General features: G+C 62.0%; 1 protein-coding gene and 1 long non-coding RNA gene across 8 annotated transcripts in view; one reads left to right on the top strand and one right to left on the bottom strand.

The window, feature by feature from the left end:
- Positions 1-17383, bottom strand: part of Pax6 (paired box 6) — a 22640-nt gene extending 5257 nt beyond the window's left edge. Inside the window, exons 1-8 of one of the 7 annotated variants that reach the window (XM_087211200.1) lie at positions 17256-17383; positions 12202-12393; positions 8640-8712; positions 8248-8309; positions 5702-5832; positions 4958-4999; positions 4648-4863; positions 3832-3997 (exon numbers count right to left, since the gene is read on the bottom strand). In XM_087211200.1, coding sequence (XP_087067326.1) covers positions 3832-3997; positions 4648-4863; positions 4958-4999; positions 5702-5832; positions 8248-8257 — 565 coding nt within the window. In that variant the 5' untranslated portion in view covers positions 8258-8309; positions 8640-8712; positions 12202-12393; positions 17256-17383. Of the gene's footprint in view, positions 1-3831; positions 3998-4647; positions 4864-4957; positions 5000-5701; positions 6691-8247; positions 8310-8639; positions 8713-9402; positions 10058-12201; positions 12394-12481; positions 12768-17255 lie in introns of those variants that run through there. The other 6 variants (XM_004851606.4, XM_087211202.1, XM_004851608.4 and 3 more) reach the window with 6 other exon arrangements.
- On the top strand, positions 13817-23238 carry LOC147827959 (uncharacterized). The gene is made up of 3 exons (XR_015451329.1): positions 13817-14942; positions 15074-16491; positions 19984-23238. It is a non-coding gene; the product is annotated as an uncharacterized LOC147827959 (long non-coding RNA).

Here is a 23238-nt window from a genome sequence, read left to right as displayed (position 1 = left end):
GTGAATTTAGAAGTGCTTGCATTGTTCTGCAGTTTTATTCAACTATTGTATGAGTGCGCGTCGCCTTGACACCTATTACGAGCACAGCTGTAATTATATCATCACCAAGAACAGGCTATAATTGCTGAAAATGGAATTTTATATTTAGATAAAAGGACTGTCCATTCTTTGTAATGTGTTGCACCAGAGAAAAGTAAGATTTCTTTTAAATTTTTAACGTGTAATTTTAAAAAAGAAATGGAGAGTTCACTAACTCGCTCAATATGCTACTCTGCAGCTGAATCCTTGGCATCTCGTTTAAGTGGTACATTTTTAATTAGGGCATTTCCACCACTTTTAATGTAATTTCTATCATTAAACAGGGGAAAGTTTTATTGTTTTCCTTTGCCGTTTGGAGACCAAGATGTGTGCTCGGGCTCTCCGTCTGCACCTTGCCTGTCTGCCGGAAAGGACTCAGGGCTCGAAGGCCAGACACCGGGTCCTGAGGCCCGGAGGGACACCGAGGGACCCCCGAGGGACCCCAGGACGGGCCAGCTAGGGGGAGGGGCGGGCAGCCCGGTGGGAATCGGCCAGGCCAGGAATATCATTCATAACCAGGACACAATGGGCAGCGCCTTCAAAGAGCCCAGGGAATTGTGACAGGATCTAGTTGGATCCTTTCAGGAACTTTGAAATGTTTTAAAACCCCAACTTTCTCCCCCATTTAAACAGGCGGATTCATCGGCACTGGCCACCATATGGGCCCTCGGAGATCTATTGAGATGACCACCAACACTTGAATAGCGCGGGGCCGCTTTTCAGCACGCACAAAGCCCCGCGAGTAAGGGAAACTATTAAACTCCTGGGCAGGAGCGTTGGCAAACTTTCGTGGGCAGAATTTCGAGGCCACAATGAGCATGGACAACAAAAGGATTCTCTTGAGGCGTGCAGCGGGCCACATTGTGTTACAAGAAGCCAGTCAACAGACTTCCAGCGCAGTGTGTTAACCCCCGGCTCTGCCATCATTAATCACTGTCCGGAGCAGGGCGCGGGGGCTTCCCGTGCGGGACGCCGGGGGTGGGGACGGGCCGGGAGGGGTAGGGAACGGGGGCGGGGAACCGGGATGGGGGAGCTGGGGGACCGGACCAGCGTGCGGGGGGGGGGGGTGGAGGAGGAGAGGGAGGAGGGAGCCCGGATGCGGGGGAGGGCTCTCCAAGGGTGGGGTGAAGGCGCCGCCCTGCTCTGCAGGGTGCTGGCTCCGGAGATGAGGGTCCAGAGACCCAGGCTGCGAGCCAGCGAGCGAGGGAGCGAGGGAGCGGGGCCGGCCGGGGCTGCTCTGCCCGAGGGGAACGGGGCCGAGGGCGGATGGGACCGGGCGGACGGCGATGGGGCAGCCCAGAGGGTGACAGGGAGGCAGAGGAGTGAGAAGGCAGCCAGGTCGGAGGAGGGTCCGGCGCAGGAGAGGCGACGCGGGGCCTCCTGCAACCCGGGAGCGGGCGCGCCGCTGCAGGGCTAGGGCTGTGACTGCCCTGCCTCCGGGCTCCTCAGAGGGAGGAAGTGAAGGGCGCCCCGCTCCGGGATGGGCTGGGGAGGGGAAGCCTGGAAGGGGCCCTGGTCTGCAGCGGGAGCCCTGCTTCCCGCCTCCCTGCACCTGAGCTCGCGGGTCCAGCCGGGTGCTGGGGCCCGGAAACCCTGCAGACAGCCTGGCCCGCCTGCCCAGGCTCCCAGGGCAGAGGAGACCAGACCGAGGCGCACGCGCACACACATGCACAGCACGCACGCCCTTCCGCATGCTCCGCGTGTGTGCCTCGACACACAGGGGAAAAAGTCAACAGGGGAACTTGATTTTAAATCTCTTTTTTAAGTGCAATTCTGGGCCAGCAAGGAGGGGCGGGGCTCCAGGGCCCTGGACCCCAGGCCATCCCACATCCCGGGGTCCCCTGGCTGCTTGGAAAGGAGCAGCTGCCCCAGCGAGGCGGTGACAGGGGCCACTCAGAGCAGGCGCCCCTTTTGTCCCCTCAGGGGCCTTCCCTTCCCCCCTTAAGCCTTCTGACAGAGTCAGACTGGACGCTGCACCCCAACCCTGGTGCTAAGGCCTCGTGGGGCGACAGAGCCGACCCTGGGTGCAGCCACCCCTAATCCGCGCCCCGCGGGCCCTTTTCGGCCACCTGATGCTGGGAATGGGATTTGTGTCCTGGAGGAGGAGAAGAAAGACGCTGGGAAATAAAATCATTCCTTGCTTTCTTAGTGTCGCAATCAGTGAGGCGGAAACTGAGCAAGAAAAGATAGCGGCAGCACCTTCCTGGCTTCTCGGATCAAAATCTGAGGCCTCTGGGAGGGGACAGAGGGGACCAAACCCCCTAGTGACCTGGTGACAAAGGAGGGGACTGAGTCCCAGAGTGGGCTGGGGACCAGCGGCTGAGGGGACAGGCGAGGGCGGTTCTCCCCCGTGCCCAGCCAGACGGGAACTGAGCCGTGCAGTCGTCCCTGTGGCCAGCAGGATTTTATCCCCACTGAGAGGCGCGGGTCAGGAGGAGACCGCATCTGTCCCCTGGGAGATGATCCTCGCCTCTGGCTTTGGGTGTCGACTCTAAGGGGTGGACCCCGCGTCCTGCGCACAGGTGCGGAGCACGGGTGACAAAGGGCAGAGCTTGGAGCCAGGGCCACCCCCAGGCCCAAGGTTACCAGGGATCCACAGGTGCGACCAGCGGAACCGTGTGGCGCCCCGAGGAGTCTGCTGCCTGCCTGGGCCTCGTCCTGGCGGAAAGAGGGGGTCCACTGGCTGCACCCCGAGCCGGACCCTGGCCCAGCTTGCCAGCCTGCCGGCAGAGGCAGAACACGGAGGCTCCCTGGCCCCGCGGCCGGACTGGGGATGAACGGGGCCCGGTGCCTATCTTCCCAGTGTCCGTCCTATATTGTTTCCTGCTCTTAAAACTGACATGTCTAATTGGCAATTGGTGCCGAATCGTGTCCAGAGGTCTCTTGTGGAACATTTCTACAGCTGTCTCCTTCGACTAGACGCTTATTCATGTCGCCTTAATGAGAAACAAAACGTTCTCTAATGAGCAATTACAGAGCGACAGGATTGTTCCCATAACAAATTCTTGCGAGTGACAGAAGCATCCTTTGTACCAGATATTCCGCATACTGTTGCCGATTTCCCCTTCCCTTGCTGCCCGGGCCGGGCCGCAGCATAAGGTGCCCAGGGGTCCCCAGGACCCGCTGTCCCCGCCCGGCAGCACTCGCCCCGAGGGAGACGCCATGCCGGAGCCAGTTACCCCGCACATTCTCCTCTCCTCGCCCATCTTGGGCCCCACTGCTTCCTCCAACCGGGCTGCCTTGCTGGGGACAGGCCCCTCCCTCACTCGCTGGGTCCTCCCCAGGGGCAGGACCGCAGGGCTCCCCTCAGGCTGGGGCGGGGCCACCCACAGAGGCGAGAGGGTACCTGGGGGAGGGGATGGACGGACGGACGGATGGGGCCAGCAAAGGACAGGCCGGTGCCTCCACCTCCCAGCGTCCGCGCCCAACCACCTCCGTCTGCAAGGTGCCAAGGATGGCAAAAACCAAGGCGCTGCATGAGGCTTCCCCGGGGCTGTCAGGCTGTTCCTAACCCTTTGTCACCGCCGTGGACCGTGGACGGGGCTCCTGCACTCACACGTCAGCTGTAAGGGGCGTGCCTGCCACACACACATGCACATGCCCAGGCCTGCCACCTTCCTGCCACTCCTGACCCCGGCACCTCCCCCGGGGCCCCTTGCTGTGCCCAGGCCTCCACTCTGGGCTGCCAGTCCACCCTTGGCACCCACCCCCTGGGGCTGCATCTGTTGAAGAGTCGGGCCACTCGGCTCTTACCTTGTGTGGGCTGGCCTGGCACGGAAGTGCCCGGATACCACCCAGGGCGGGTGCCCCAGCTTCCGGTCTGCCCGTTCAGCATCCTTAGTTTATCATACATGCCGTCTGCGCCCATCTGTTGCTTTTCGCTAGCCAGGTTGCGAAGAACTCTGTTTATTGATGACACCTGCAGATCAACCAAAATCAGACCAAATGGTAGCATCTCCCGAAGACATGGACACCCCATGCCCACCTCAGCTCTCCCGCCTTCTGCGGAGTGCTTCTCCACACGTGAGAGCTCCCAGCCACCCTGGCACAGTGAGTAGATTCACAGCTACACCAGCGACAGAAGGCAGCTGTTGCTGCTGGGAGCAGGGAAGTTGGGCTGGGACGAGATGGGGAGTGAGGGTCCCTGGCTTTCCCCACGTGCCACCGGTGACCTCACTCAAGGGCTTTGCTTTGTGTAAAGACTTCCCCAGCACAGGCTGAGACCCCGTGCTGATTTTTCTCATTGCACGGTTCTATACCAGAGCGGAAATGGGTGTCGGGCTCCTGAAGGAAGTTCAGGCAGGTCCCCTGCAGCAGGTAGAATATGCTTTTCATTTGCATTTTCCTTCTTGGTCCTAGTGCCTTTCCCCGCCCCCCCCACCTGTCTGCTCTGGGTTTGCAGGAAGAGAACAACTGCCCACACTGACCCCGTTCCGTTCCCCAGATGGCCAGAAACACTAGGGGCCCTGCTCTGCTAGCCCAGTGTCAGAGGAGGCTGGGCCAGGCGGGGCAGCACAGCCACATGGAGAGGAGGAGGAGGGAGTGGCAGGAGGGCAGCACCAAACTCACACTTGGTATGTTGTCGTTGGTGCAGACCCCCTCAGACAGCAATCTGTCTCGGATTTCCCAGGCAAAGATGGACGGGCACTCCCGCTTGTACTGGGCAATTTTGCTCACAACTTCCGGAGTTGCCACTCTGGGTTTACTGCCCCCGATGGCCCTGGGTCGGATGGAGCCGGTCTCGTAATATCTGCCCAGAATTTTACTCACACAGCCGTTGGACACCTGCAGAGGGGAAGTGGACAGAAAACCACATTATTAATAATTTCAAGACAAAAATAAAATTGTTTAAGTATGCATTAAACAATGACAAGCTTACGTTTTGATTGTCCAGCACTTGGACTTTTGCATCTGCATGGGTCTATAACACAAAAATATACCTTCAATGGTACGAGAGCTTACTGTAGAGTGCTTTTCTTTCTTAAAATTGCATTGGTAGCCCTAAAACTACAAATAGGGTGATACTTTCAAACACCTTGCACTAAAAAAAGAATCCTAAAAAAATTTTTTAAAAACTCTTCCTAAACACTGCCAGAAGATGCATCAAAACGAAGTCAAATTAAATTTTTTTGTACTGACCTGGCACCAAGGGGTATTACATTCTAACAAGCAAAGGGGAGAGATGAATTGAATGTTTACTTTCTTATTAAAAATATGCCCAACTGAGGGGAAGCGAGTCAGGGTGCAGTGGATGGCGTTTTCCTTGTCTGATTAACGTGTGTCCTCATCAGCATGAAGGACTGAAGGACAGGAACATCTCTCTGGGGGTCCCAGGGAAGCCGGGACAGAGAGGGGCGCTGAGCCCGGTCCGGTCCTAGCCCTCAGCTCACTGCAGTGTGGGAACTGTCACCACTCGGGCATCTTGCCCAAACGGAAGGAGGAAGGGCGTTTTTAATGCATACACAATTGTGTTCTGAAGCAGATGAATTCTCGTATGCGACTGACTCAGATTGAAAGAGTCAGGGAGGACAGCGGAAGGTGAGGGAAAGCTGGGGACAGGGGAAGTGGGGTCCGGCAGCGCAGCGATTGCAGGAGGAAGTGAAGAGAGGGCCAGGAGGATCACCTGCAGAATTCGGGAGATGTCGCAAGGCCGGGCCCCGCTGTGCGCTAGCTCTACGATCTTCTGCCGGGTGGAGTCCGGCAGTGGCCGCCCGTTGACAAAGACACCTCCGAGCTGATTCACACCACTGTGACCTGCGGAAAGGGACAGGAGAGGCGAGAGGAGGAAGAGGAGGCGGAGGAAGAGGAGGGAGAGGGGAGGAGGAGGAAGAGGAGCGGAGGAGGAAGAAAGGAAGGAAAAGAGGAGAAGGAAGAAAACGGAGGAGGAAGGAAGAGAGAAAGAAACAACACAGTGCATCCTCAGCCCCTGCTAACCCGTGCCAAGCTCAGCATCCGGCTCCTTGCTGTGGAGCAGGAAAGCCACAGGACAAGAGCCCCAGCAGGCAGGGCACGGGCAGCCCAGCCTGCACACACGCCCGAGAGGACGCCTGTACCCCAGCCCCGCTGTCACCCAGCAGCGCAGCCGCCCTCCGCGAGCCCAGCCATGTCCAGCCCAAGGGCAAAGTCTCCTCCCAGAGACTCCAAGGGCACAAGTTGGGACCCACAGAGCCACCGACGCCCCCACAGCTAGCCGCCCACAGCAGCCTTGGGGCGACAGTGGTGTCACCATCTAAACTGCGTGGACGGCAGGCAGCTCAGCACCGGGCGGGCTGGGCTGCTTTCGTGCTTTCCTAGAAGGTAAGGGGAAGGCACCGAAAGCCAGAGCGCCCCAGCCCCCGACCCAGTGACCTTACTGCTGCCCGACAGGCAGGCCCAGACCAGCCCCACGCGGAGAAGGCCATTGCCCAGATCCTGCACGGCCACTGCCCCTCACGCCCGCTGCTGATCTGTGCCCTGCCCTCGGCCAAGGACAGACACTGCGGAACTCAGGAGGAGAGAAGCACCAGGACCACATCCCTGAGCCGCCCTCCAGTCTGTCCCGACAGGACACCTCCTCCCACTGATGGGGACGCTGAGCCTTCCCGGGCCTGCTCCCCGGGAGCGTGGCCCCCGGTCCAGGGCCTGCCTCTGGCCCCCCAACCTGCAGGGAGTCCCCCCGCAGCCTCCCAGGAGAAGAGGATCCCGGCTCCCTGTCCGCCTCTCCTTGCTCTCCTCCTCTCTCCTTGGAGCCTCCTGATAAATTGACTCCAGGAGCCTGAGCTTCTTAGCAATAAATAAGCTCCAAATATAGAAGAGGGGGGAAAATATGATGAGCCTCTCTGACATTTGTCTTTAAAATAAAACGAGCTGCACGTCAAGTTTGAGCTTAATTTCTGGAAATAGGCGGAAGTCGCTCCGGATCATGCATGGAAGGCTAATTGAAAAGATCAGTCGGGGCGCTGGTGGCAGCCCTGTCACTTTGTGACAGTGCTCCGCTCCGGGAAATCGCATCGTCACGACAAACCGGGCCGTGATAAAGCGACCCTTTCCGTCCCTATTTGTAGATCACTCAGACGAGATTGGACTGGGCTCCCTTCCCCTTCCAGGGGAGCCCAAGGCTGGAGGCCCGGGGTGGGGGTGGGGGAGGCTGTGGAGGGGCTGGGCCTCAGCGCAATGAGAAGTGACAGGCGTTGGGGCTGGGACAGCGCTGCCCCAGCCAGGCCTCGCCCGCTTCTGAGCCGTGCTGCCGGCTGGCCCGGTCCCCAGTGCTGCCCCCGCCCAGCAGGGCCTAGGACGACTGTGCTGACTCCCGCGCCCCGGGCACCAGGCTGCAGCGCCCCGGCCGAGGCCCAGGCCCAGGCCTCGCCCCGAGGACGCAGACGCGGACGCGCACCGCCTCGACCAGAGCCTCTGCCAGCGCGAAAAGGCTGCAGGCCACGTCGGGCCCGCCCAAGGTCAAGCCTCAATCCTCGCGCGCTCCCCGGGGACGCGGCGCTCGCCCAGTGGCGATGATTATGCGCCTTGAAGCCGACCGCGAAGCCTGCGATAGGAAAGCATATGGTGCCAATTTGGAGGCTCCTCGGCCGCGCACACCGGGAAGCGAGGCACAAAGCCCGAAGGGGCCCAGCTGCCGGGCGCCACCTGCGCTGCTAGCCGAGCCGGCGCCCACCCGCCCAGGTGCACGCCGGACGTGCGAGCCTCTGGCTGCCGGGCCGCGCCCTCCAGAAGGGCAGACCCAGGCCGACGCCGCTCCTAGCCACAGCAGCGCACTGCGCAGGAGGCCAGCCCAGGTCGGAGGGGAGGGGACAGGGCCTGGGAGCCAGGATGCTGGCGGCAGCGGCGGTTCGGGTCTCTCCCGCACAGGCGGCCCCACCCACCCACCGGGCCCTAGGCGGCGGCCCCACCCTAGTGTCGCGACTCCGATGCCCGCCCGCCTGTCCGCCCGCCTGTCCGCCCGCCTGTCCGTCCCGTCCATTCCCGCTCGGCCCAGGGGCCTCCAGCTCCCAGCTCGCCCCGCCCCAGGCGCCGGCCCCTCTCTGGGGTCAGAGCTCGGGCAGGCGGGGAGGGGTGTGAGTTACAGGACTGGGGGGATGGGGTGTCTCCACCTTGGCTTCCCGGCAGGCAGGCTGCTCTGCAGGTCTCCTGCCCGTCCTTCCCACCGGGCCCTGCAGCCCCACACTTGGCACTTACTGTTCTGCATGCTGGCGCTGGCGGGGGGGCCTCAGGATCCCACCGGGCTGCGGTGCGGGGCTCTGTGGGCAGGAACGCAGGAGTCAGACCCAGTGCTTCACCAGGCAGGCCCACCCCGCCCAGAGCAACTTGGGCCTGATGGGAGCCTCCTTGCTCAGAATTGCATCTACTCCAGGGCCTGGGGGTCTGGGGGTCATCTACCTCTGCCTTCCTGAGCAGCAGAAGCTCCCCTTAGGGCTGCAAATAACACACCCCGATATTCCCAATACAGACCCTCTCACCAGGAGGAGCCCTGACCTGATTTTGGTTGTTTTTTTTTTTCTATCTGAACCCTAATGCAGGAATATTCTGAAACAGTTTGTTTGGACTCTCTCAGGTTTTGCGGAACTTGCCTGAAATCAGGGACGTCTGTCTGCTCTCCGAATAAGAGGCTTTGCACATCTGCGCACCCCTAAAGTCTTCCCCCTAAGACAAAACAGAGGGAGAAGGGGGGTCAAACTGCACGCGAAAAGCTGTGGTGGGTGAGCAGCTCCTGAGCCCCGGTCCCGGTCCCGGTCCCGGTCCCGGTCCCGGAAGAATGGGCTTCAGGACCCAGCCATTCTGCCAGGAGAGCCCAGATCCCAGCAGTGCACCCACATCTCCAGCGTCCATCCCACAGAGCCTCACCCTGCGGTGAAGAGCATGCTGGTCTGGGCTGGGAGGACTGGAGAGGCTTAAGAGTTAGGGTTTCACTTTGCAAAAATACCAAGACCCTGGGAAAGGAAGAGGGGAAAGCGAAACCAGGGGAGGCAGGCAGAGGCGCAGGGAGGCAGGCAGGCCAGGAGGGAGGAGACCCAGAGTTTGGAGGTGCACAGAAGGGAGGCTGCAGGAGCTTCACAGCTCCCACCTGCTGGGGCACAGGGTGGAGAGAGGCTGCGGCCTGCACGCCCTCCTTCCACGAGGACTCTGCCACCAAAGTGGCCCCGAGGCCCTCAGGGCCCAAGTCTCATCTGGGCTCACCCCCAAAAAGGCTTCTGACAGCCCCCTGCACCTGCCTCCCAGCCCTTCCGAACTCTGCAAGCAAACTGCAAGCCCCACTTCCCCCATGGCTCACTCCTCGAGACTGGGGTGTTTAGATTGTCCCCCCTTTACGGCACGGTGACACACGCTGTCTACCTCGGCTCGTTGCTTTAAGAAGTACAAACAGGAGGGGGTGAGCGTGGTCGACAGAGCCTCCAGACTCGAACAATGGCTGCTATTCTCCGGCTCTCCCTCAGCCCCAGAGCAAAGCCCAGGCTCCCAGCCGGCAACGCAGCTTCCAGTCCGAGGCACCAACCACTGGCCAGCTCTCAGGGAGCAGGGGACCTCCTCCCCAGTCCTGACCCGGATCGGCCCCATCCTCACCCTCCGCGGCCCTCCCGCCTTCCCCAGGAACACGCCGAGCGTGGGGGAGGAGAAAACAGAAACCCAATTTCTCGTTATAAATATCTGGGGTAATTGTGTTACTGGTGTGGGTTGTTGGGCAGTAAAAAGATACAAGGGCGCGGTGGGGAGCTCCATTGGGAAAGGAGAGAGACAATAAAGAGCCCATTGAAGAGGTTCGCCCCCCAAAAGAGGGAAAATAACAATACAGCCGCAGCTTCATTTCTGTCGGCTCTCAAAAAATTATCCTTCTTCCTCCTGGCCTGTGATGATTCTAATGTTGCCCGCCTGGCAGCAGAGTTTCAAGAAGCACATTTTTCTCTTTGAAGCCATTTGTAGGCTAATTTTAACTAGCTGGAAGGCAGCTTAAATCCAGAAAAATAAACCTCACCAAGGACTTTTTCTCAGCATCCCTCGTGGCCTGGTAACCGCTGGCCTCCAAGCCGCCTCCCGCCCAACTGCAGCCCTGCCCCGGCAGGAAAAAACCCCTCTCCCGCGGGCAGGTCCCTCCCCACAAATGTGGGGCTCAAGCTGAGAGAGGGGAGTGGGGTTCCCCTCGGAGGGGCGAAACTTCCTGAACTGCCGTCCTTGGCCACGCTGCACGGAGCACAAACGAATGCCCCCTTCCCGGCTAGTACTTTCTTGGTGCCATTTTAAAAATTTCCCTAGCGGGTCCCTGAAAGGCCTCGCTGGTTAATTTTCGAAGCAGCTGGGAAAGTGATAAGATTTCAGGTTCCGGTTCTGCTCCCTTCTCCCCGGCTATCTAATTACTTAAGTAATAGTTAACACTTTGAGCAAAACCAAACCGGGAAGCGGGGTGCAGGACACCCGGAAGCAGTTGTGAACTCAGGAGGCCGAACCTGGCAGCAGCCCGAGACCCCACCGCCCGCGGATGCGTGCAGCTCTGCGGGCCGAAAAGCCACGTCCAGCGTGCAGGAGGCCCCAGAAACCTCCGCTCACCCAGGCCGCGGCCTCCGAAGCCGCTGTCCTCCTAGCCCGGCACAGGCCTAGCTCCCCAAGCCCTGTTGCTTTTATTAATTTTCAAAACCCAGGCCCAAGGAGTGAAGGGAACAGCTCCTTCCCCTCCTGCCCCCGGGCCAGAGAGTAATTAGCAATTAGGATGACAAAGTTTTACTCTCAGGGCCAAGTAAGATAACAGCTAATCAAATCGCCTTCAGACGTCCACAAAGGTCACAGGCTGTAAAAAATGTAATGTCAACGCAACAGCTATTTTCCCCTCGGTGCTCGGCTGGCCTTTCAAGCGCTCTGCTTTCATTTCATTTTCTGCTCCTGCCCCTCTTCAAACCTTCCCAAGTTCCAGTTAAACATCCAAAATGGCTTAGAGAGCTTTGGAGCAGATGAGAAAGGAAGAAAGAAAGAAACCACATTTACTTTGTTTCTAAACTTTCTAGAAATCACTCAAGACTGAAGGGCCAGGTTTTAGCACTCGAAAAAGAAAAGCATTTCCACTTGAAATTCAGCTCCATTTCCCCCAATTACACTTGCTAAAATTCAGGGCTATTATGGCGCAGGGAGACTGAGAAAATCTGCGCGGGGAAAGAGGCAACAACTTTATGAACTTTGAAAAGACACTTTTCCTCTCGGGTCTTAGAATCCAAAAGCTCTCGAATTACTCAGACTAATTAGCCGGCAGAGGAGCTGATCGCAGGAGGGAAGCCAAGGCTTCCTATACATTTTTTTAAAAGGCCACACAAAGGGGGAAAAAAAATCAAGATTCGTATTTTTTTAAAATGCAAACCACCTTCCCAGCTCCAGATCCAAACTTCTTGAAATGCAACCTCGGCGGCGGCTCGGCCAAAGGAACCCTGGGCGAAACTACCCACCGCGCAGGAGGCCCGGGTGGTGCACCCGGCTTCGCAGGGCCGGGCTGGACAGGGGCAGCCCGGAGCTTTCAAGTCCGACCTCGGCGCTCGGGTCGGGCTGCAGGCAGCGCCTGGGCCTTAGGAAGCTGACAGTCCCGGCTCCCCGGGCCCGGGTCCCTCGCCGCGCGCCTCCGCCGCCAACTCGGCCTGGTGGCTCGGCTCCCGGGGCGCGGGCTGCGGGTCCCCGGCGAGCGTGTGGCCGCCTCGCTGCTCGCTCGGCTGGGGCTGGGGCTGGCGCGGGCGAGCTGTCGTGGGCGCCGAGGGCTCGGGCTGCTCCGCGCCGCAGCCAAGCCGCACAAAGCAGGGGCACGCGCGGCTCCGGTCCCCTCTCTGCGCGCCCGCGGCCCGCGCTGGACAAAGCGGCCGATCTCCGCTGCCGTTAGGGGTCCGGGCCCCGCGCAGCCTCCTTCGTCCTCGCCGCCGGCTTGGGAAGCTTCGGGGACGCCGGGCCAGGAGTGGCGCTGCAGCCTCCCTCCGCACCTCCCGCGAGCAGCTCGCCCGCGCCCCGCACCCCGCGCCTCCAGCCAGCGCCTTCGGTGGCGGCTCGGTGCGCGGGAGAAAGTTTGGGCTCTGGCGGGGAAACTTCTCGGGCCCCGCGGTCCGGCCGGGCAGGGGCGGGGCGCGGAGAGGGACCAGGCTGGCGGCGGCGATCCGGGCGCGAGGGACTCACCTTTGGGAGGCATCGCGGCTCGCGGGCGGCCCCTGCGCCTGTCAGGACTTCCGCGGGCTGGGGAGCTGGGCTCGCTTGGCTGCTTCCTGACTTTCTCCTGGCGCAGCTGCCTAAAGAGCACGGCGGCTGGCAGGCTCGGCGCCCGCCCGGAGTCGCTCGCGCGTCTTCTCCGCGGGCGCAGCGCCGGGGTCCCTGGGAGGAGACAGAGGGCGACAGTGAAGCGGGCGGGCAGCGCAGCGGCGAGCGAGGCGAGCGCGGGGGAGCGGCCGGGCCAGCACACCTAGGTGATCGTGGCGCTAACGTGTGCGCGGCGCCCGGCCTCGCCGCCGCGCTGCTCACTGGCCCATTAGCGGAGCCTGACCTCTGTCATCATCATCCTCCAGCAAACACTTCCTCCTGCGCCCGAACCAGAGCGGGAAATGGGGCCGAGCCACGGTTCGCTTTTCAAACCCACTAATCACTCCGCAACATGCAAATGCGCCGCTTGCTCCCACACAAAATATTGCTTTATGCAAAGCAGCGCCGGGGCCTCGCGCCAGCCGATTGGCCGCTCCCGCTCCCCGCCCGGCGCAATTGGTCCGTTTGTTTGAATATGAATACACTTGCTGCGCCCCGCCGCCGCCGTCCCGGCTCCGCGCCTGGCCTGGGCCCCGCTCCTGGCCCGCACCGCCTGGGCCCCGCCGCCGCCCGCGAACTTGAGCATCGATCAGGCGCGCGGAGGCCTCGGCCCAAGCCGCGCCCCGCCCCGCCCCAGCCCCCTCAGCCGGCCCACGCGCGGAGCGAGTACCTAAGCCCCGCCGCGCCCCTCTCCGCCCGGCCCCCCTGGCCCGCGGGAGTTGACGGCCGGGCCGGGGCGTCGCGGGGCCGCTCCTCCTGGCCGTGCAGGCGCGAGGCCCAGGCCGAAAGAGGGTCGGGATCGCCCTCCCGGCCTTTTCTTCTCGCCTTCCTCCTCGGGAAGCCGCGGGGCGAGGCCCAGCCCTGCGCAGAGGCCGAGTAAACACGCACTCGTGTGCTCAGAAGGCTGTGAAAGGCCCGAGTCCTCACCAAACACTCAACTTCCCCACGTGCCTTTGTTGACCAAGCGCGGCTCCGTTCCAGGCGCCCGGAGGGGGGCGGGGGCCGGGGGGCGCGTGCCGTGCGCCCCGCGATCCGCGTGGGGCGCGTGTACCGCTCTGCGGCCCCTCTCCCGGGTCGGCCCCATGCGCGGATGCAGCGCCCCTTCTGCTCCGGCCGGAACACCGGGCAGGAAAGTAAGAGAGCGGCCTTTGCGTGCGGGGCGGCTCGGCTGGGACTGGGACTGGGACGCAGCTCCGCTACCCCAGGCGGCCCTCGAGCGGCCCCCAGGCGGCGCAGGGAGCGGGGCTGCGTCCGAGCAGCCGGAAGGGGCCCGGCCGGGAGAGGGTCGGTGCTGCGGCGCGGAGGCCGAGAAGCAGTGGGCGGCGCGGTCTCCGCCACCCGGGGAAGCTCCGAAGCAGGCGCGGGCTCGGCTGCCGGGCCTCATGGCCCCAGGGAGGCCTCGGGTCGCCCGCAGCCCCGCCTGCCCCGGGTGGCGGCTCGGCCCTACGTCCGGATCGCGCAGCCGAGCCCGAAGCCTGGCTGGGGCAGGGGAGGAGGAGGCGCGGGCTCCGCTCCGGATTTCGCAGGATCGCGACTTTCGGGGACCCCTGGAAGCGGGCGGCGGCTCGGAGCCCACGCGGGCCCGCTCCCCTCCTCCCACTTTGTACTTCTGAAGCGAGCAAGAAGGAAGTGTGAACCCCACCATGTAGGAGCGAGAGGGGGACAGGCCTGGGGCTCTGTCCGAGCCAAGGCGAACACCTTTTCTGCAGCCCCAATTAGCGCCCGGCGGATTAGCACCTTCTTAAGCTCTGCCTGGAAGCAGCCGAGGTCTTTCGCCGTCCACCCCCACCCGCCGCGGACTGGGAGTCAGGGCTCCCCGCCCCCACGCGCCCCACCCCCGCCCGCCCCGAGAAAAGTTTTCACCGAAAACCCGAGGCTGCCAGAGCCGGAGTGGAAGCCACTGACGTCACTGGCGGGCTAGGGCACGGAGGGCGCCTGGAGACTCGGATGGCGACCGAGGATGTGGCTGCTTCCAAGGTGTCTCCATCTGCGGGCAGGGAGGGGGCTCAGCCCCGGAAGCGGGCAGAGTTTGCACAGTTCAGGAGCGAAGGGTGGGAGCAAGCTGCCCGGGCCTGGCCTACTTGACGGGACGCGGGGTGCGTGCCTGCTTCCCAGGCTCCCCCCTCCCCTGCCAGGTGCCCGCAGCGGGGGCGACGCGGCCAGGGAGGGGTGCACGGAGGTGTCGCAGGACCGAGGCCACGCGCAAGTCGCCCTGTTCCTTGAGGCTTCCATTTGCACCGGGTCGAGGTCACCGCTGCCCTCCGAGGCCGGGCTCTTCCCCTGCACCCTGGGATGCCCGCCCGGGTTGTCCCACTCGGGAACAGGACGCATCATCCTGGAGCCGGGGCAAGAGCGTGCTCGGGGCCACAGCCCCCTTTCCGCCAGCCCCCAGCCCCGGCTGGGCTCCAGGTTCCCCGTCCCCAGGGTGCCGCTCAGCTCCGGGATGTACTTTTGGCTCTCAGCCTCTGAAGTCAGGGTTGTCCACCGGTGTCCCCGCATCCTGAACTTCTGCTGTCCCTGTGGCCAGCAGAGGCGCGGCGCCAGCTGCTGAAGTGGGAAGAGGGCATGTTTCTGTCGGAGGGGTCTGGACAGACGCCTGCGTCCCTTTACGCAGCCCTGGGGAGGTGAGTTCCCCATGGGCGGCAGCCACACGCGGATCCCGGGACCCGAAGCTGAAGGCCTCTCGCCCCGCCCAGGGCCAGGGCCTCCTCTGCCCGAGCCCCTCACACCCTTCTTTCGCCTTCACCCTGCTCAGCTCCTGATCATCCTCGCCAAGCTCAGAGGCCTCCAAGCGCGGCCAAGCTTGGCTGGCGAAGCCGTGGCGCCCCGGCCCTTTCTCGCCTCTGCACCGGCTGTGCTCCGAGCTGCCTCCCTTCCAAGGACACTGGGCAGCCGGCTTCCTTCTGCTTCTGCCCCCCTCCCCCCGCTTAGAAACGGTACTTTCCGTTGGGTCCCCCAGAGCAGCCCAGGGTCTAACTCCCAACGCCCCGCGGCCCCATGTTAAAGCTCCTGCGGTGAGCGGGCCTTGCGCGCAGCGCCCTGGCAGTCTTGCAAACAGGATTCCTGGGAAAGTTTGCTCGGACTCCGTCAGCCCAGGACAGACCCCCCCCCCCCACCTCTGCTGCTCTCGACCTCTGCCCCCAGAGGCAGGAGTTGGGCTTCCTGGGAGCAGCAAGCCAACGCCACGGCCCCTCCTCCCTCCACAGCTGCCGGTCCCGAGGGCGCAGGACCCAGCCCCAGGCTGTGCTCCCGGAGCCGGGGGAGGAGAGCGAACCTCAGGGCTGGCTCTCCACAGCCGCCGGAGCTGAGTGCATCCCGATCGGCTTTTAGGATGGCATTGACTGGGACAAGCTGTTCCCAGCCCCGTAAGCGTTAATCTGCCTGTTAATCAAAGCACTGAGGGGCTCAATGAGGGTTTTATTAGCGACCGGAGAGCAGAGGCAGCAGCCAGGGATCAAAAGCCAGGGTCCCAGGTACTTTGTCAGCAAGGCACTCAAAAAAATTGTATTTTCAATTAGAGAACAATTCGGGGCTTTTCATCATCTCCTAACCAGGTCTCACAGATGCTGACTTCCAGACTGTGCGCAGGGGAGAACCAAATGCCCGGGGGCGGACCGGGGCGGCCGAGGGGCCCTGACGCCTCCCGACGCAGTCGAAAGGGAAGCCGCGAGCCACACCGCCAATGTGGGCTTCAGACCCTGGGTCGCCCGCGCCACTGCCGGGCTGCCGGAAGTTTACGGAGCCGGAGCCGAGAGACTCCCACGCGCCTCCTCTGCCCTGGAGGGAGGCTGGGTCCCCTCCAGGGTGCCTCTCAAACCCTAAAACAAATACATAAAAGCCCAGGCCTTGGGGACTTTTGAACAGCAATTGCTCCAATAATCCAAATTGTACGAGAACTCCAGGGAAAAGAGCCAACCCAGCCACACCCGCCCTGCGATCGCGAGGGCAGCGGCGAGGCCACCGCGAGGACTCGGTCAGAGGCGATTATGTCACCGCGTTTTCTCGCCGTGACAGCCGAATAAACACGATCTCCAATAAACATCTCTAATGAGGGAGGAGGCCCGAGGACGGCTGGGTTTGATTTATGACTGGAGAAGGTCCTCTGCCCACAGCGAGGCGGGCAGCCTGCTCTCCGCTCAGCTCGAGGAGAGATCCGCGTGGGACCCAGCCCAGGTAAGGGCGCGGTTACCGGCCGGGCAGGGGTTGGGGGGTCTCCAGCGCCTGTCACCGGGGCCTGGGATCCAGGCGTCCCCCCAGGTCTGGAGAGGGGGTGCGGAAGGCGCGGGGCCTGCCCGAGGCCGCCCCTAGCTCCGGAGCGCGCCCTGAGCTCCCCGGGGCCTCAGGCCTCCAAATTTGGTGGCCGTCCCCCCCCCCCCCCGGCTGGGAAACTTTCGCCCCGGCTGCGCGTCCCGGGCCAGAGGCTGCGCGCCCTGCACCCCACGCCGCGTCCCTAGGTCCCCAAGGCGCCCGAGCCGCGCATAAGCCGAGCCCTTTCCGCTCATCCCGGGAGTCGCTGCGAACGGCTCCTCGCGGGAGCGCGATCCCACGCCCTGCTCCGCGTGGCCGCCCCGGGCCCGCGTGCTCCGGTGCCCCGCGCCTCTGAGGACACGAAGCTCAGTGCTCACCCTTGGTCGCCGCCCGTCCGCCACTCTTGGAAACTTTTGCGGCTCGTAGTCGCGCGACCCGGGGCGCGGCCCAGGGCCCTCTCCACGCGCGGACGCCTGGAACTTCGGCGCCGGGAATCTGGGTGCCTCGCACCCCGTCTCACGCGTGTCCACCGCCCGGGCTCCCGCGACCCCGCCCCAGCGCAGCTCTGGGCCACCGCGCGCGTCCACCTGGACTGGGCAGAAAGCTCCAGGGTAAAGCGGGGCGCGCCCCTCCCGCGCCACCCCCTGGGCTCAGGTCTGGGGACCCCGCGCCGAGCCCTCGCGCGTTACCTGGCGGAGGGCGGAGCGGCGGCGCCTGTTCCCACGCTCGTCCCCGCCGCGCGGCGGACAGTGGCGGTGACAGCCGCGCGGCGCGGGGCGGCCCGGCCCGGAGTTTAAATGTCCCCGAGAGGAGAGGGTGTCTAGGCGGGCGCCAACTTTCCTTAATACCCGCTTGGCGCCGCGCTCATTGGCTGCGGGCGCGCGTGACGTCACGGGGCGAGTCGGGTTCGGCTCGAGAGGTCCGGGCCGGGACCCCAATCCGCACCAGGTCCAGGCCTCTGGACCCGCTCCCAGCCGACCGGCCCGCCCTCCTAGGGCGCAGGGACCACCTCATCCCTTTCTGGGACCGGGCCTGCCCAGGCTTCGGTCAGTGCTCTTTGGGTGGCCACCCTGTCCCCTCCTCAGTTTCCGGGAGTCACTTGGTCAGAGGGACCCCCGAGTGCGCGCCGGGTCGACCGGGCCGCTGCAGAAGCCTGGCAGGGGCTCAAGGCGCCATGATCCCGGCCTGGCTCTGCCCGGTGCCCCATCCCTGCTGGACACGGGATCTGAAGGGATGAACGCCCTACCCGGCCCGCGGGGCCTGCCCGGGCTGAAAGGCTCCAGCCGCGTAGAAAATGCAGGTGATTGTGCTCCTGGGCGGTGACTGCAGGGTCAGCTGCTGACTTTGCGGCCTGCAGGGGTGTGGGGACCCCGCCGACCCGAGGTCAGGACCGCCCCTGCTGGTGTGCGGAAACTCCTGGGCTTGGGCAGGTGCCGCGCAGATGTCCACACCTCCTGAAGATGAGGGGCAGCCTGTAGGTGCCCAACATGCTCTTGGGAACGGGTGCCCGCAGGGACCTTCTGCACTCCCAGCTCCCATTCTCTGCCTGCAGGAGTGGTCCATCCTGGGGGTGAAGGGCCCGGGGTCAGCCTTGGGCAGCTCCTGGCAGGCCCAGCCTGGGCGGAGGCTGGGGTGTGTGTGTGTGTGTGTGTGTGGCCAGCAGGAGGCCTCAGGGCCAGACCAGGCATACCTTGGTAGGGGGGCAGTAGCAGGGCAGGGCCATGCGCAGATGATGCCAAGGTGCCAGGTCTCGAGGTTCCTGCTGCAACCTCTCGCACCTGGCCAAGTGTGTGACCTTGGGACAGCCAGGATGGCGCCTGGCCCAGCGGCCTGCTGCCCTTGGCCTGGACAGCTTGCAGCTGGACTCAGTGGTCTGTTTTGCCCTGGTGGTCAAGGCTGGAGGGTGGATGGGGAGAAGAGGAGCCCTGAACAGGTGGCTGGGACCCTCACCCCTTGAACCACACTGCCAGTTGGGGCTACCCCAGGCCAGGCCTGGACCCTCAGTGCCCTGGGCCCCAAGTCTGGCTCCGCTGCAACATGCTCAGTGGTTCTGCCAACACCGGCCTCTCCCATGACCCAGTTTCCCTCACTGAGCCCCTAGCTGCCCTGCAGGGCCTGGTGCACCTGACTCCAAAGGTCCTGAGGTCGCCTCTCCATGCCATCCGCCTTGGGCGGGGCTCCGGGAGGGCCTGGGCCTGAGTAGGCCTGGCCAGCCCTCACTCTGTCCTAGAGAGCTGCTTCCCCTGTCTGCCCTGCCCTTGCCACCCAGGGTCCATCTGGGGCTGTCTGGAGTGCAGGCCATTGGTGCCTGCATCCCCGAACCCCAGCAGGGTGCTGGAAGTGCAGGCCACTGCCTGCTTCTCCACAGGGGTGAGGACAGGGCAAGGCTGGCTGGGCCTGTGCTCTGGGCTGACCCGTGGCTGCTCCCCACTTGCCTGGTCGGGAGAGGGGGGGCAAGGAGAGGTGCAGCTGAGTTCTCTGAGAAGTGTGGACCTTGCCGAGCCCGAGTGCTGGGCCTCCGCTCCGCGGCCACCGGCTCCAGGTCCAGCGGGGCCAGGTTCTCCAGGTGCAGCCTGGCCCCTCTAGGCGGAGAGGCCACTGGGGCGGAGAGGGTGCAGGGGAACACCGAGGTCAGCGAGTGCTCCCCGGGCAGGAGCCAGGCAGGGTGGAAGCGAAAAACTCCTCAGTCACCCAGGGCAGCCCCAGGCTCTGGTCCTCCCCTGCCTCCTCCACGGGCAGCGCCTTCCGCCTGCGTCAGAGCTCCGGACCACCTCCCGGCCATCCACGACTGCCAGGGAAGCCCAGCAGAAGCTGGGTGGGGGCGAGGCAGGGGCAGGAGCACAGGCAGTCAGCCTAGGTGGGTAGAGAGCAGAGAGGAGGAAGAGGGGGAGAGGGGAAGAGACAGAGGGCTTAGGCTTGAACCCAGCCCAGCCCTGCAGCTCCCCCGGCCGGTCTCTCCCCCGCCAGCCACCCTGCAGAGCTAAGTGGTCCTTCCTGCTGGGCCTGGGCCCTGGCTGGGTGGGACCTGATTATTTCTCTTTTCATCCAGAATGAGCACCCATTGTCCCAACAACTGAAAAGTAGAAATGGATTTTCCCACTTAAATATTTCAATTCCATTTTACTAAGACTGGACAGGGGACAGGGATTTAGCGCAGTGACACCGCACCTGCCTCGCGAGCGAAAGGTCCTGAGTTCAATCCATGCTACCGGAAAAAAAAAAGACTGGACAGCAGTGCATCTTATCAACGTCTGTTAAAAATAGTATTCCTGGGGGCCAGGGATTTAGCTCAGTGGTTCCGCCGCTTGCCTCAAAAGTGCAAGGTCCCGAGTTCAATCCCTGGTACCAAAAAAAAAAAAATAGTATTCCTGGGTGCGCGTTGCTTATGCATGGGCTTCATAAAGCTTTCTTACCTAGAAATTAAGAGAAGAAGAGGAGAAGTGCGCACACTACTGAGAAAACACCATGTGCATCTCTGGAGCATTGCAGACGCCATACCAGCGTAGCCCAGAGAAGAAACCAGCTGGGCTGTGAGGGTGCTTTCCTGCTCCTCCCTTCCTTCTTTCGTTTTAACCCTTTTTATATTTTAGATGAAAATTGCGGGAACGTTTTGTGAACCCGAACGTAAAAAAGGAAGCTATTTAGCAGAGGCGCTGTTTGCGGCTCTTCGCCTGTCTGAGGGACTCCATTGGGCCTGCTCTGCACACCTCTGATTTCTCTGCCCTTACAAGAAGAGCATCTCGGGCCTCCTTCTCTGCAAAAAGTTTTCTTCAACCTTGGAGAAAAATATCCAGTCCTTCCAGTTAGAGTTCCCAGTACTAAATCCCTACTTCAGTCAGTTCAAGGAATCGGCCACCCTCTCCTAAGCGCGTTTCCTATGAAGGCATCGCGCACTGTGTTTGATTTCTGTCTCTCCGTCTGGGTGGAGATGGAGACATCAGCTGAATTCCCTGGGGGTGATTGGATGCGACTCGCTGCAAGTCGACAGGCACGTCCTGGATGTTAGAGATTCACTTCTGCTCAACGTGACAAGGCCGGCTTCGATCTGCAATTGTATTTGAATGGGCAATGAGCGGAAAGATGCCTCGTCATTAAGCCTGCTTCTACTTTAGCAAAATAAGGGGCAGCTTCATTTGCACACAAATGCTCATGAAGCTCGGATTCCTGCAACTCTTTAATAAAGGGGTGGCTGTGTAATCTAAACTGGAGGTGAGGAGGAGGCAGAGGGAGATGAGGTGCTCCACTGCGTGCCCCCCAAGGTCTGTGTGATCCAGTTGACTTTTTTACTTGAAATCTTAAATAAGATGGGAGTTGTAACAAGAGGATTGGCACTTACTCCGTGACCCTTATAATTGGATTAAATATAGACTGAGACATACAAAGACACCGGAGATTGACACCTGCCAACCGGACTTCCTTATGACTGATGGTGATGCTTCGTGCTGGCAACAATAATGAAATAAATTGTACGGATAAAACAGCGCATTTGTCATTTCCGTGCCATGAGTGAGGAAGTCAACAGTGAGGCAAGCTGTTAGCTGACAGGAGAGAGCGGGAGGCGAGCTAAAGAGATAAATAAGGATTCCAGGCACTGACAGGGCAAATTATAACTTGTCACAACCTTTTTAAATTCAGAAGTTTTCAATTAACATATATATTGCTGTTACATATAAGATAAGGGGTGCCCACGTAAACATGCGGGCGCAGGGACCCCCCTCCTGGCACAGGCCGTGGGCTCTGGGCCTTTCCTGCCACCATGCCTGAGCCAGCACTGACCCGACTGCCCCGCTCCAGCTCTATGACGTGGGAGAGGGGCTGGCACCCTTCCTCAGAGAAGCCAAGTTTGAAGAGCCGGGCCAGGCCTGGGAGCAGGCCCAGCACTGCCAGCCCTGCCGGGTGTCCCTGAGCCCAAGGGTTAGAGAGCGGAGTGGCCCTCGGCATCCTGGGCACAGGCCTAGGCCCAAGCTGGGGTGACCCAGGGACACCCCTGGGCTCTGAGGACCTCGATGACTCCCAGGCTGGTTACTGGGAAGAGGCGACTTTTCAGGCCCTGAAGGACACAGAGCTAGAGGGGAGCCGTTTCCGCCTGGCCCATGGGAATGGGGGTGAAGGGGAAGAAGAACTAGCTGGCAGGCCCCTGGGTAAACTGAGGCCTTGCATACAGAGTTACTGAGGTTGGGGGGGCAAGATGCTGGGGTGACCCAGGAGGCGCAGCAGGTCAGGGGTGGCCACAGGGGTTTGAGCCAAGTCTGGACCCTGTGGATGTGACTGGAGGCCTCAGGGGGACCTGCAGGCAACCCCAGGAGCTGTCTGCACCCCAAAGGAGCCAAACACTGACCCAAGCTGGGATCTGGGTGGCTCCTGCCTCAGCCCTCTTGCCCACATCCAGCTGGAGTAGAAGGTGTGCCATGGGAAAGTGAGTCGTCCAGCCCAGGCAGGTCCGGAGGAGGGCGTGGGGCAGGTCCTGGGCAGTGTGTCCGGGTGGCCGAGGCGGAAGGACAAGGACTGGCGGGCTGGGTTCCTCTGGCTGCTGCTGCTGCCCCGGGATGTTCCTGCTGTCCGAGCCTCCTGTGAAGGACTCCGAACCTGCACCCTTGTCCTGGTCCTCCAGGGAGGAAGCTGGCTACGCTGTCCAGGCTTCCCTGGACAGCGCGGCGCGGCCAGCTCTGAGCTCCAGAGCTGCGGTGCGAACCTCTGGGTGTTTGCACCAAATTCTTACAAAGACAAAAAAGGGAGGGAGGGAAAAAAACCAAAACCAAGTTACACGGAATTAGTTGGAAGCAGCCGCATTCCCCCGCGACCGCAGCCATTAACATTATAATCTCAAACGCCGTTTTTTATGTAACACTATTGTTAGTAAATCAACTCCTCAGGTCCTCCGAGACGCTGACCCCTGGCAATTCAGTGAAAGTGTAATTATCTCCCCGAATCTTGGACAGATTTAAGAGATTACATTTCAACTAAATCTATATCAATGCTAATTCCCTCTCCCCCCAGCCTGCAGGTGCTGGGCCGGGGATGGCGTCAGGCCCCAACCGAACGTGCCACAAAGGGGGCCGGGCTTGCCGCGGCCGGCAGGGCCAAAAGAAATGAAGCCCCACATAAAATTACACCTTTTTTTTTTTGCTACAAAACCTGGTTCTTATATAGCAAAGTTAAACAAAGCAGCTATGCTAAATTAGCGTTACATAAAGGCGGGTTTAATGCTCGGTTTCAGTCCACGGGTGTATCTCTGATGGCTAATTGTCTATCAAAATTAAAGAGAAAAGAACAAATGATTCGTTATAAGAAGGTGTTAAAAGCCCCCACGAAAGGACATTTCACAAACATAATGCAGGCCGCCCGGGATCGCCGCGGGGTTGTTCAGGCCCGGCCCTGCGAAGCCGCAGTGGGTGCCCCGCAGGCCCTGCGGGGCTCATTTCCTCCGAATGGGCCTCGGGAGCACCGAGGGGCGATGTTAGCGCAGCGGACGCCGGGGTTGAGCCTGATCTGAGACCCTGGGCCTGGGCCTCGGAAGCCACCGCTCGGCACCGCCGGCCGGGCAGCCAGAGGCACACCCCGGCCGTCCCGAGGGCCGGGGCCGCTGGGCTGCGCCTCCCCTTTAGTCTTCGCCAACTCGGACCCCAAAGAAAGCGTCTGCCGACGGCCGAGTGGATCGCGCTCTCCGCCGCT

Source organism: Heterocephalus glaber, unplaced genomic scaffold, assembly GCF_053883595.1.
Source record: "Heterocephalus glaber isolate CG9 unplaced genomic scaffold, H.glaber_assembly_v1.0 deba00001428, whole genome shotgun sequence".
Taxonomy (NCBI): domain Eukaryota; kingdom Metazoa; phylum Chordata; class Mammalia; order Rodentia; family Bathyergidae; genus Heterocephalus; species Heterocephalus glaber.
This window is presented reverse-complemented; position numbering and strand designations above follow the sequence as displayed.